Source organism: Glandiceps talaboti, chromosome 2, assembly GCF_964340395.1.
Source record: "Glandiceps talaboti chromosome 2, keGlaTala1.1, whole genome shotgun sequence".
NCBI classification, from domain to species: domain Eukaryota; kingdom Metazoa; phylum Hemichordata; class Enteropneusta; family Spengelidae; genus Glandiceps; species Glandiceps talaboti.
The window spans coordinates 9,300,618-9,313,904 of NC_135550.1; the positions used below are offsets into that span (position 1 = coordinate 9,300,618).

Genomic DNA, 13,287 nt, shown 5'->3' on the forward strand with positions numbered 1-13,287 from the left:
TAATGTAGTTCATACTATAAATCAATCTCCAAACTTGAAAATCATAGTGTTGTGGACTTATTGGAATTTCCTGAGCTGTCGTCTACATGGTATTGTACAATTCCAGTATCCGGTTGAAGGTATGGAGGAAGAGCTCCTTGGTGAAAAGTCAACTGAAAGATCCAGAGGCCATATCATCCTCAGAATTTTCTGTTACATTACAGATCTGCCTTGCTGAGCAGTATTATATGGAGTACTTTCATAAGACTGTTTCATAACCTGTATTAAAACATACTTTTCACAATGAAATACAGAGCATTAATACAGATCTGCCTATCTGTACACTATTACATAAACACATTTCTTGGACAATTTCACAATCTCTGTGAACGTACTGTTCACAGTGCAACTTTGGGTTGTCAGAACTTTAGATGTATGGACATTTTTTGGGTATATTTTCAATCCTGGACAATTATCAATAACCTAGATTACTTTGTGAATGTTTTTGTCTGGATGAAACAGTCAATTTAAAACTTTTGACATTAATCCTTGGTACTGGTATTCATCACAAGGTGATTAAAGGCCAAGTATTCAATCCCAGGTTCTTGTATTAGTGTTCTCTTATCAGTGGAGCCATAAGGATTACATAGGATTATTCTTTAGTTCTGGACAAACTTTCTGTGTAGTTCAGCCAGACAGCTGCTTTTCACACCTTGTCCAAAGTATAACCATTTTTTCACAAAATCAATATCAAGGTTGAGTTGAGGGATAATATTTCACGTAAAAAAATTTCAAGTAATATAAAATTCTCCTCTATCCCCATCCTCAAAACCAACCAACACCCCCCCCCCCCCTTTCAATCATCACAGTGATGTGACAGCCACAGTTAGAATCACTTGATCTCGTACAAAAATCGACATATATACCCTGAAGAATTCATTATCTTTTGATGTCATTATTGGAACAATTCTGAAGGCAGGTCTTTCTTCCAAGGATAGCTTTTCTGTGTGCCTGCCCCGAGGACACTGACGGATGCAATTTGTCCTGCGCGACGTACGGCCTCATCAAATGCCATCTCAGAATGGTATGCCAGGTAATATGCCAAGGAACCAACAAAGGAATCGCCAGCACCCTATGGGTAAAAAGACAAAAAAAGGATTGTTTTTGTCACTGATCAGGGTTGACTCTCATAAAATGTATAATGTTTGGCCCTTTATCACCATCTTTCATTCCCCACTAGCTCAAAACGTCATGGTATCAACCCTCAAGTTGCAAATGGAAACTTTATTGCTTAACTAGTAGTATACCATACTGTTCCTATAATAAGTACCAAAACAAGTCGTCTGTGAAATAACACAAGAACAGTCAGATGTATGATTTCCTGGTTGACTTTAAATACTCTGTCTCACTCCACCTTAACAACCTGCTAGAGAAAGTGGTTGGCCAATGTGTGAGGGTGCCCCACCATGGCCTATGTTACAGACTAGGCCTCCTATGGATTTATGTGCAGGGTAGGTGGGAGAGGAGGGGAAACCTGAGGAACTCCTAAATATTTTACCTATCCAGTTTTACACACTAACATGGTTTGCCATAGTATGACAGAGTGATTTCTCATCTTTTTAAGGTACTGAAATACTAGTGACAATAATGGACATACCGTTGTATCCACTGGAGTAACCTTCTTTGTTGGTACATGCAACGCTTTCCGGTTTTCTGCTGTAACCACAATTGACCCCTGACCTCCCATTGTGATAATAACTTTCTTGCATCCTCTGTCCAATAGCACATGTCCAGCTTTCTCAGCCTCTTCCACTGTGGTGACTGGAAGACCAGTCAGCAATTCTGCCTACAAATCAAGAAAGTTATTGATAACAAAGACTCAATTCAACATAAAAAAACAGGTCACTTCCAACTACTTTGATCTTTGGGAAGGTAGGGCATAGTCAAAAAGGTGCTGGAACAAAGAAACGATGAATTGGGAGTGACATCACTATCACTCAATCAGTTTATTTCAGAACAGCAAGGCCACAGGCCCAAAGAGCAAACAATGTTCACAAATGTTTCAGTTCATTAAGGAAAATTCCTCTCTATTTTTCATTTTCAAAATAAATGAAGCAAAATTATTTAAATAAGTTTTATTATTAGAGAATTCTAAAGTGAAATGAACTTATCATAGGAAGGGTTTAAAACAAAACCACCTTGGCAACAATTCATTTTGAAGGTCCTTATGACATCACTACCTAGTTTGTGGCTACCACATGCAATATTGTCCTTGTTGTATAAATCGCTCTGGTTGATGGTTTTGTCTAATGGCACACATTATTTAAGAAATATGTATTTCTTTTCATCACTAAATTGATACTTGATTGAAATGAAGTGCACACCACAATTTAACCTCCAATTTACCACCTACCTCTGTTTCATTTGGACAGAATATATCTGTTAGTTTGTACATCTCTGGATCTAATTCTGGCATAGCTGGGGCTGGATTTAATATTGCTGTGACTGTAATGTAAAACAAGTATAGCATTGCTCAATGTTTTAGTATATGATAGGTATAACAATAGAAACTCCAGAGTCAATGGCAATACGAAAGACATTCAAAATAGTATACATCATGATCAACGAACGGGCGCATAATCAAATATCTACAAGTACATCATATCTGACTTTGCTGAATGAAAAACAATACAGACTTGATAGTAGTCTTGTCAATCCTATGATGATGCTGCCCTCTGGTGACAGCTTCTTTCCATGGTTACAGTTTTTCCCCTCAAACCTCATTATATGCCTGGGAGCTACTCCCCTTATTAAGTTTGTCTACGTATATGTGCTTTTCTTTGGGTGTGTTTTCTAGCCCTTTGGTCTAGAATGGGGTCTTTTTTTTAGCTGAAGAGTTTAAAATGGGGTCTACTCTACATTACTTTCAATTTTGCTTGGTCTAAAATGTGATCCATTTCCTTTACCAAATGATTTGATTTGAAATCATAACTGTGCCATTATTTGCCCCAAAATGTTGCCTCCCAAGGGAACTGTATTTTGGTCTAAAATTTGATCGGTTCAGAACCTGTAATGGTCTACAATGGGATAATGATTTTTGGTCAAAATGGGGCCTGGGGTTGCCAGCACTGGCCTAGAGCTGGTCACTGGTACCGCCCCTCAGATTACAATTATGTTGATATAGATAAAAGTGTGCAATAGATACAGGTAACCATCAGGTATGATTCATTGTATCCATACTATCATCACTTTTGACAACAATTTTGATTCATAACACACATCTTTCTTGTACATATATTTTGTACATCAAAATGTTGATTTTAACCACTGACTTTTGATATACACAGTTTAATTAATCTTTTTATTCTGTTCTCAGCCATGAAACTTTCCTCTTTCCTCTGCTGATCAATACGAGTTCATAATCCTACAAAGCTAGTCGACCCTATTATCAACCATACTTTAACACTTACTTCCATTGTCTTTAGCAATCCTTAATGCTGCAAGAGTTGTTTCAGGTGATATTTCTAACTGACACACCATAACTTTAGTGGCCGTCAACTGTGCTAATGCATGTTTAGCTTCTTCAATAGTTAGTAGTAGGTTCGCACCAGGAACAATGACAATGGAATTCTGTCCTGAAACGCAAATACAATATAAGTGTTTATAGGGTTTGTGTGCAGTAATACAATCCTTGTTACCTTCTAAATTTGTGCAGTGTGGCCTACATACTAACAAGATTTCATATCAAACGAGGTATGATGTACTGAAAATTTCCAATTTGTTGAATTTAACATTTTTGAAAATTAATCTAGTGAAACTTGAACAGAAATGATAGAAATTCCAGTTAAAATCATAAAATTTATGATTGTATCTGCCATGGTGGCAAAGGTTATGAAATAAAGTGCACTTTCATCTCAATACTATAGTGTCTGACATTTGTGCTAGATTTAATTGAAACTTAGTCATGGACGTCAGAAATAGAGCTGTCCACTGAATGTGATGGACAGACATGGGTCATTCCTACAGCCACCTCCAGCCTGTGCCTGTTATGATTAAAAATATATAGCACATACCTTCTTCATTGACTGCAATTGGTGCAACTCCAGTAGCAGCTTCTGTAGTTAGACCTACATAGTCTGTCGAAAGAATTTATACAAAAACAAACTGTACTTGGCACCTTTATGATCGTACAGACTGGCTCAGATTATCACAAAAACTTAAAAATCATCATACGACCTTGAGTTCACATTAATTCTCTTATCAATTTCTTTAAACTATACACATGAAAAATAAAGGTTACAGTATGCTAACTTGAGAGAATTTATATTTTGCCTGATCATAGCTCTTCAATATGTCCTGACTTTTAGACTAAAAGACCTATTCTCACATATACGTACCAGTATCCTCTCTTTGACACATATCTCATGTAATATTTGTCAATCTACTCAATTATTACTATCGTTATTTTGATGATTACATTAAGACTCTTTTGTAATGAAAAACTTACTTGTGTTGACATTATTTGTTTGAAAATTCTTGATTGTGTCACGACCAAAAGAATCATCTCCAACCTACAAGAGAAAATATGTCAAGATGGCTACCATAAAAAAAAGAACATACTTAGACAAAATAAAATAAAATTGTGTGTTTCCGATAATCCAACTGACCCTAGTATAAAACCACCGACCCTATACATGTTTTAATCATTCCAAACAAAAAGTTAAGAAATTCTTTGTCTTCTTGACCTCCATTTATGTCTGTTTTTTCCCCCAGTCATTTATGTACATATTTCATCAAACTATCACAGAAGGGGTATTCTGACCGATAGTTTGTTTATTTTTGGGTCGAAGCAATATTTATCAAAACTAAAAACAATTAAAAAGGTAAATATAAAATAAAGTAAAATAAAATAAAATCCTGATGTACCTACCCTACTCTCTGAGGCAATGTTATCAGAAACACATAATTTTATTTTTTCCATCTTATCTAAACTTTGAACAATGTACAAAAAAATACATCATCGGATTTTTAGCATGTTTGAATAATTATTAAGCCATATTTTGTTTTGTCCACCCCTGAGTTACAGAGACATTTTTGGTTTTCTTATTGCACCAAACTAATTAAAATTAATTATTAAAATTAAAAAATAAAATCCCTGAATATATGATAATAATTGACATAGACTGTACATAGCATAATAAAACACTTTTCACTTCCATCATAACTAATATCCAATAGAGGAAATTTACACTTCAATTATTTACTTCCTGTGACATACGCCATAACAATACCGATTTTCAAAATGATGTATATTAATTTGATACATGTCAAGTCATGTACTATCTATTTATTTAATCAGATAATGTATTGTTATTTATCACACCGTACCTACCTTGGCCACCATAGCTACTTTAGCACCAAGTCTAGCCGCCATAACACATTGATTTGCCCCCTTGCCACCAAAACCAACGCTGAATTTCGTTCCATGGATCGTTTCCCCGGGCTTGGGTAGGCGTGGCACATAGCTGACGACACAAAACAAAAACATTGTACATTACAACTGCCATGTGTTTTGGTTCTCTGCTACAACAACATTGCCAGTGCAGTGAAGGTCGAGTTCGTCAGATCAAGATCCATGTCGAACATTAACCGAATTATTTTCATTCTGTGGTGATCAATAAACAAATGGCTATGACTGAAATAAATGCATTTCAACTCAAAAGAACGCATATTTATCAAACTACCTTACTAAATCAGTGTTACAAGATCCCACCACGGCTACGCACACCTCTTTGTCGACTGCTGCCATTTCGAATCAGCTGGTTGCTCCAGTGCATGATGGGAAATTGTCAGCTGGTCGAGGGTCTTCATCGAGAAAGGAGAGCTTCCAGCATCCATCGGCCAAAACAAACATGTTGTGTACGTTCGTCAATGCTGTTTGTAATTGAGTATATCAGGAATGGCAGAGACTAACAAAACACCTAAGAAGAAACGTCACTCCACAAGTTCTACCACAAGTGAGTGAGAGTCGTCATTAATTTTACTTATAAACTCTAGTCTCTACCACTAGGCACTAGCATGGCTAGACTGCAGCTTGTCTACACTTAATTTTACATTACATATACTGTACTTATGTAGCTCAAGACAGGGAGATGATGGTGGTGGTGATGATGATGATGGTGGTGGTGGTGGTGGTGGTGGTGGTGGTGATGGTGATGATGATGATGATGATGATGATGATGATGATGATGATGATGATGATGATGGGGAGGATGGCGAACATATCAAAGGTGAACATTTTGCTGTGACAATAATAATCTTTCAGGTCGACCATCGTATATTCTTATACATTCCCAGGTGGCGATTCAGTCAGCAGACAGTCTCCTAAACCCACTGCTTTGACTGGTAGTTCAAGAAAGATCAAAGACCACTGTGCTGATTGGCATAATTATATCAACAAATGGGAGACACTAAATGATCAAGGCTTTGGAGTGGTATCCAAAATTGCTAACTGCAAGATACAGGCACAGTAAGTATAAATCCTAGCAAGGGATTCAAATATGAGGAACTTATTATTATCACACGCATGGATATATGAATGTTGTGGAAAGTTGAAATTTTGAAGTTACAAGATGAGTATGACTTTTTGGGAACTACTGGAGTTATGACTTGAACAGTCAGGGATGAATACTCACATGGAGTCCACAGGTGCTATGCACACATTGTAGGGCCTGTGACTCCTGGATAGACTGTGAACTGACAGGTAAAGCTTTGACATAGTCCACAGTGACATGATATGGAGCGTTGAACAGTCTAAAGCCTGAATGGAATTTGTAGAAATCTGTGGTTGTGTCTCGTATATTCTTCTGCATAAAAAATTGAAGGGAGCAATTTCCAGCACACAAAAAAAAGATAGAAAGTTGTAACTGACCACTACTCAATATACCATCATATCAATTATTTCTTCAGCTATCACCCAGGCCTATAGCAAACACAAACACAGACAACTCAATGTTATGCCATAACTTTGCAAACTGTTTTCTTCTTTGAAGCGGCTGTTCTCTCCAGGGTGAAGCATCTTGATATTATCAAAATTATTTTAAACTTCTAAAATTTGCATATTTCATATTTCAACAGATCTAATGAATCCACAGAGAAGACAGTCAATGTCATCACAGGAAGCAGAGATGTAAATAGTTCAGATGATGCAGGCCATAAAATGCCTGTAGAGTTGGAAGAATTCTGTACACAGTTGGAAACAGTGTACAACTCTTTGGTAAAATATTTATGTACTAGTATCACATACACAAAATCACTATTTGCTAGTACACCATAACTTTTTTGGGAAACTTTGGTGGTCATGATCAGTGAAGGCAAAATAGTGTTTGCTATTATTCAGCAAAACATTCAAGTCTATATGCATTCTTGTTTTCCAAAGTCATAAATTATGCAAGACAAGATATAATGTTCGCAGTCTTTCTTATAAATGAAGGGTCACATTTCTCTGGGCAAAACATAACATCTGCATCATCACACAGGTTCAAGATGACAGAATAGAGAAATGAGAAAAAAATTCTTTTTAGATTTTGCCGTAAGGCCGTAAAGCAGCCGATGAACCTGACACTTATATTACATATAATGTTATGGCTGGCCAAACTTTTCATGCATCTCTGTTCACTCTTTGTTTTTCTAAATATGATCACTAGAGCAATGCTCTGATCTCACACATACACCACAGGCTACCACCAAACAGGTACCATGTCGCACGCCATTGTCAGGAGACCTGTCCGTGGCACACTCCACAACATGGTTGTTTGCTACGACGTCTGCCAATTATCGGACATACAAAAAGATAGAAATGAATAAAAGAATAAAGAATGAGCTAATGTTATCAATAAACACAGTGGGGGGGGGGGTGAGTTTGTATTTCTATTATTAAAGTTGAATTTATACTGGAATGATGGTCTAATGGATAAACTGGTTTAAATAATTGTAAGTCTTGAGAACAAAATTTCAGATTGTGACTACTTTTTTTGACATCCACAGGCCAAACTGGTCAAGAAGATGGAGACAATTTGCACCAATTTCAAAGGTGTCTGTAACCTAGAATTACATCAGAATAATGGCTCATGGAGTGAAGATCCTTTATTTCAAACATGGCCGACAAAATTATTTTGTAAGTCAAGTTGCTTGTTATTGTACAAATGACATGTATGTTTTTGTGCCCAATTACGTATCGGAGGAATGATGTGACATACTTTAAGTGTAGTATCACAGTGGCAGTCAGTTTTCTGTTTGCAATATCCACCTTGACTCTCAATCTGACATCTGATGTAGTGAATATGGTCCAATTTCTTTGTTTACCTCTATTTCATTCATTTAGTGTTGTTATTATGTTTTTGATTTTGTTGTTCCAGGAGCGATCATCACCTTTCCACATCTGACCCTGTATAAATGGACTTGTTGATTGATTGATTGATTGATTCATTGATTGATTGATTGATTGATAAGCATTTACTTTTATTTCCAGATGATGCATCTTGTGAGCTATTGTCAATGTACCAAAAAGAACTTCCAGTCAAGCAGACAATTCTACAGGAGATTGCTCACACCGTGGACAGAGACTTATTAATGTTTTATGTTGCCACATGGCTACATCAACCATATATCGAAGACAAATCTAAAACTCTGCTTGAAAGCATGTTGGTAGAGACAGGACATAGGTGACAAGACACTGCTATGACACGTGATATTAATTAGTGTCATCGTATTTAGATTCCAGTACAAGCCATTTATTGGTGATGTGGTTTAGGGGTATTACTGATATCCAAACCCATGAAAATTGATATTCAGAAACTCATCAATGGTAATTCTCTGTTTTTAAGATGACAAAAATGTTTTCACAAAACTCTGCACACTGGTGTGATTTGCTTTTGTTGAGAGCGAGCATACAAATCAAAGTGAATTATGGGATATTCAGCATCCTGTGCATTGTGATACAAAATGTCCATGCTTCTACAAGTATGTTCTCTGGAAGTAACTGGAAATCATGTGGTATGGTAAAGCTATATGGTCAATAATCGTAGCTGATAAATAAATTTGATATGTAGTAAACTAGACTACTACAATTATGTGATATTTTTATATGTACTTTTGATTATTAAATGTACACGTTTATATTTCTAAATGCTTTTTGTTGTGTTTTGTTAATTCATTGCAAGATCCCAACCAATATAAATAGGTTCATAATTACAAATACAAATTTCTAGTAAAAAAGAGTCAAGACATTTCTTGGAAGCAAATAAAAAAAAACCCATTGTAGTACACCCCTGATGATGCTGACAGAATGTCAACGAAAAGTTTAGATTCACTTCCAGGAAATATTTTGATTTTTGTATTAAAAGTAGAAATTGTTTTTTATATAATCCAATAACAGTACTAATATAAACTAATCAACTTATACAACATATTGATACATTGTTAAAGTAATTTTGTATATCCCTACAAAATTTAGTAGTCAGACCAAAAAAGTGCCATAATTATGCACATTTATACTTCAATTTGTTGCAAATTACAAATTTGGCACATGGTTGCTGTTATATCAGTCTGCTTACAAACAAAAAAAGTCTCACATCAGCAATATTGCCACTTTTGTGTGATTGTCGATTTGATGTATGAGGGCCTCAATGAAAAGAAGCCAACTCTGCAAAGCTCTGCATTGTTTGTAACGTTTACTGAGTTTTACCTTGAATAAAGATATTTTATAATACTAATAGTAATAATGATGCATTACTCGTACTTGGGGTAACGTGAAATATATTTTGAATAAATTTGAGTATTTGGTCAGGCGTATTTACTCGTATTTCAGAGTTATGTTAACTCAACTCCACTTATGGTATTAAATTTGTAGCGGTCTCAGGAATGTTGTGGCCAAATCTGTCAGTGCATTAGAAGAAGTTCAGTATTGACTAAAAGACAAACTAAAAGATTCTATCAATGTTGGCCCTCTATGAATGATTACTTAAAAGGTATGTACACAATGACAGATGTTTCGGTGTACTACCATGACTGAATGGGGATCGGATGGAGCATGGAATTATGGAGCGAGGAATGTGAAAATTAATAACTATTGTTTTAGTGACTTGCAAAATGTGTTAGAGCAGGTATTTCTCAAGGCCAAGTGAAATAGCTGTTATCTCACAGCTAGTCAGGGAAGGGGGAGGGGGTGAATAGCCTTTTAGAGTTGTACAAAATGTTTGTCAATTACCTAGGAAAGAGTTGGTACCTCGCAGTTTGGATGGGGGTTAGTGGTAAATGTGTTTATTCTGATCTTATTAAAAAAGTTTCTAGTTTGAAGCTATTGTGGGGGACTGTTGAAATAGCAGTTTACTTCACAGTAAGGTGGGGGGGGGGGTATGTATAAATATCTTTAGGTTAGAGTAATAGGAACCAAGAAACATTACCTCAGATTTAATTTGTTAATACAGAAAGAGAACATGAAAAGCTTTTGTTGCATGTTTTATAGAATTTTGTCTTTTACAGATGATGAAATGGCTAGCACTGTACTAAACAATTTTTCTTGGGGGGGGGGGGGGTTGTTATATAATGGCATCAGCAACCCTCATACCAATCAACAAAAACATACAAATTATGACATCACACATACCAAGTTAATTAAAACAGTTTTTAACTTCATTCAGAATGTAGTATAAATGTACATTACTGACAGAACATAAAACATTACAGCTTCATCTGAAGAAAGCAAAAGGCAAAAAAAAATATCTATTCTCTTCATTACAGCTGTTAATAAAGTACAATCTGAGAATTTGATTGAAGACAAAATAATCAAATCATAGTAGTACCTCAATATAACTTGATGCTTTTTTTAAAAACATTAGCATCACTTGACAATGTCCTAACATGTTCCACCCTTGAAATTCAAGGTTTTTAGTATAAACCATATTACTTTCTTAAAGTTGGGTCATCCCACTTTGATACAAATAGGGATGGCAGAATGAAAATGTAGGAATTTGAATTTCTCACATCACACTGACTCGTGTATTATTATTAGTATACAGAACAAGTGAAGAAAATATATCATTTTACAAGTTTTGCTTATTTTTCTAAAATAGCATAGAACAGTTTATTTACACTTGGTTATTTATCGGACTGAATGTTTACACTTAAAAATCAAAATGACAGTAAATAAATACATTTTTTTTTGTGTATCGATTTTTGTTTTGTCTTTAATAAATACAACCAGAATATAGCTATACAAAATGAACAATGCCATGGCAACAACATCAACACCTGCTGGCCAAAATACAATTCATTGTGGGTTTCTTTTCAAATAACTTAAGACTCTATAAAAAAAGTCTAGATTGTATTATGTAATAGTATGAAATTGTGTCTTTGAACATTAAAAACTATGCCCGGCTGAATTGTGTACTTTGAGGGACTCGGTTTATGTAGGGATGATGCAAATGTCGAGGTTGACAAAGTTGGAAAAGTTTGATAAACTGGGATCCTACAACAAATTGTAAGAGGTTGATTGTGAAGATCTGATTAATTGTCAGTCGTGGAAAAAGGACTTTGAAACTGAATTATGTATCAGAATGCTCTAATTTTTTTTAGTACTTTCCCACACTGTACTCAAAGTGTACTTTGCAAATATTATCCTGGACACAGAACTATAGTGGCACAACAGCCCCCTTTTCTCACTTCAACTCCCTTGGGGAGCATACAAACCCATCACAGACTGGGAGAACATGTGTAATAATATAATACTTTGCTGGTTTTTTTATTTTACTGAGCTCATAGGAAACACAGACGCATCATAATTAAATATCTACCGACAGCAGCATTTTTTATCAATTCATGGTGAAGACAACAAGTCAGATAAAATGGGTGTGTCTTTTAAGTATTAGCGGTAGTTTTAAGATATTTAAAACTGACATTTATCATTCCTTTCAACTTTTATTGTGGAAGATAAATAAAAAGAATACTACCTGAAGACAAATTTTACATCTGACTATGAAATTATAAGACATTGACTTTCATTTCATTCATTTTCATCGACATTAAAAGTTCAGAAAATCTTTGTTCTAACAAGTACAATCAATTATGATGAATCAATTTTTTTATCCATAAATAAGTATTTTGGGCAATATAAAATTTCTTTCACAGTTCTGAACATTCACCTGCCTAAAATCTTTCATGAAAACGGGTGGCGGGTACAATTTTCGTAGGACATTTCACCAAATGAAATAGCAAAAAAATCAACTGATTGTCAACAGTTGTGGCATGATGACCACTTTACAATTCATCACATCAATGTAACATTAAGGAGTATTGCTAAAATTCATCTGAAACATGTTTTATCTTGAAACATCACACTACAAATTGCTTCTTCTTTTTTTTCTTTTTAACTGTGATAACTCGGAGATACCTTCATCAATATCTTATTTACAAACTTCACATTTGTCACAAAAGATACAAATAATGAAAACTTTCAAATTCACAGATTCCTAATGGATTATTAGAAAGAATTGTAATATTATTGGGTTTCTAGTAAGGCACTATCTATGCTTGTTTACAAAACTATAGCAGATGAACAGTTCTCTATGTCTTAGCTGGAATCTACCTTCTAAAAACAACTATTCTTAGAAGATAGTAATATTGGACTTCTTTTTCTTGTCAGTTCATTTACACTCATAATGAATAAATGTATCAGAATTACATATTCATAACAGGTAAAAGATTTCCATGTTCAAAACCTTGTACAGTGAATAAATTTGCATGAAATTTGCATGAATTTGAATATGAATGCAGTATATATATATGCCAGATTGGTGCTGTTATCCTCTGCATGACAACCAGAGACTGGAATTCACTCCATGGTTTATGGGGGAAACCCACTACCGTCCTTCCATTGTATATACTAGTATACAACATTCAGCCATACCAACATTTCTGTCAAAATTTCTCAGTACAAAATTATGATTCAAACCAAAACCTAGACCATAATTTATGAGCTTGTCATGAGAACTGCAGTCAGTTCAACTACAAATGGGAGACATGGACTTGAGATTGGTAAAACTGTGGTGTGATAAAATAAGTCAACAAGTTAGTCTATGTTCAATGTTCTAGCAGGAAACTACAATTTTCATTCTTATTTTGCACATGAGAAAAATTGAGAATGATGGTATTCTAATAACTTACTATAGACGTATATCATATATTCAAATGTTACTATACAAAATAATGGCTGAGGGATCGGAATGATAATTTGGCAAGAATATCCATGAA

General features: G+C 35.0%; 2 protein-coding genes across 4 annotated transcripts; one reads left to right on the forward strand and one right to left on the reverse strand.

Annotated features, from left to right (window-relative positions):
• Positions 1-934: 934 nt before the first annotated feature.
• On the reverse strand, positions 935-5,788 carry LOC144443817 (ribokinase-like). The gene is made up of 8 exons (XM_078133377.1): positions 5,724-5,788; positions 5,372-5,504; positions 4,487-4,550; positions 4,053-4,115; positions 3,444-3,614; positions 2,393-2,478; positions 1,637-1,825; positions 935-1,111 (listed from the first exon to the last, which is right to left on the reverse strand). The coding sequence occupies exons 1-8, from the start codon at positions 5,786-5,788 to the stop codon at positions 935-937; spliced, it is 948 nt and encodes a 315-aa protein (XP_077989503.1).
• A 51-nt stretch (positions 5,789-5,839) lies between these two features.
• On the forward strand, positions 5,840-9,063 carry LOC144453658 (cyclin-dependent kinase 2-interacting protein-like). 3 transcript variants are annotated; one of them, XM_078144988.1, is made up of 5 exons: positions 5,840-5,898; positions 6,337-6,508; positions 7,117-7,255; positions 8,026-8,155; positions 8,510-9,063. In XM_078144988.1, exons 1-5 carry the CDS (start codon positions 5,892-5,894, stop codon positions 8,704-8,706), a joined length of 645 nt encoding a protein of 214 aa, XP_078001114.1. In that variant the 5' UTR covers positions 5,840-5,891; the 3' UTR covers positions 8,707-9,063. The 3 variants fall into 3 exon arrangements, with proteins under 3 accessions (XP_078001114.1, XP_078001111.1, XP_078001112.1); XM_078144985.1 differs by having other exon boundaries at positions 5,846-5,996; XM_078144986.1 differs by having other exon boundaries at positions 5,846-5,984.
• The last annotated feature ends 4,224 nt before the right edge of the window (positions 9,064-13,287 follow it).

Coding starts and splice junctions, on each gene's coding strand:
- LOC144443817 (XM_078133377.1), bottom strand. CDS start 5,788: ATGGCAGCAGTCGACAAAGAGGTGTGCGTAGCCGTGGTGGGATCTTGT. Junction 3,615..4,052: donor AATTGCAGTCAATGAAGAAG/GTATGTGCTATA, acceptor TTTGCGTTTCAG/GACAGAATTCCATTGTCATT. Junction 1,826..2,392: donor TCTGTCCAAATGAAACAGAG/GTAGGTGGTAAA, acceptor CTTGATTTGTAG/GCAGAATTGCTGACTGGTCT.
- LOC144453658 (XM_078144985.1), top strand. CDS start 5,939: ATGGCAGAGACTAACAAAACACCTAAGAAGAAACGTCACTCCACAAGT. Junction 6,509..7,116: donor AACTGCAAGATACAGGCACA/GTAAGTATAAAT, acceptor ATATTTCAACAG/ATCTAATGAATCCACAGAGA. Junction 8,156..8,509: donor ATGGCCGACAAAATTATTTT/GTAAGTCAAGTT, acceptor TTTTATTTCCAG/ATGATGCATCTTGTGAGCTA.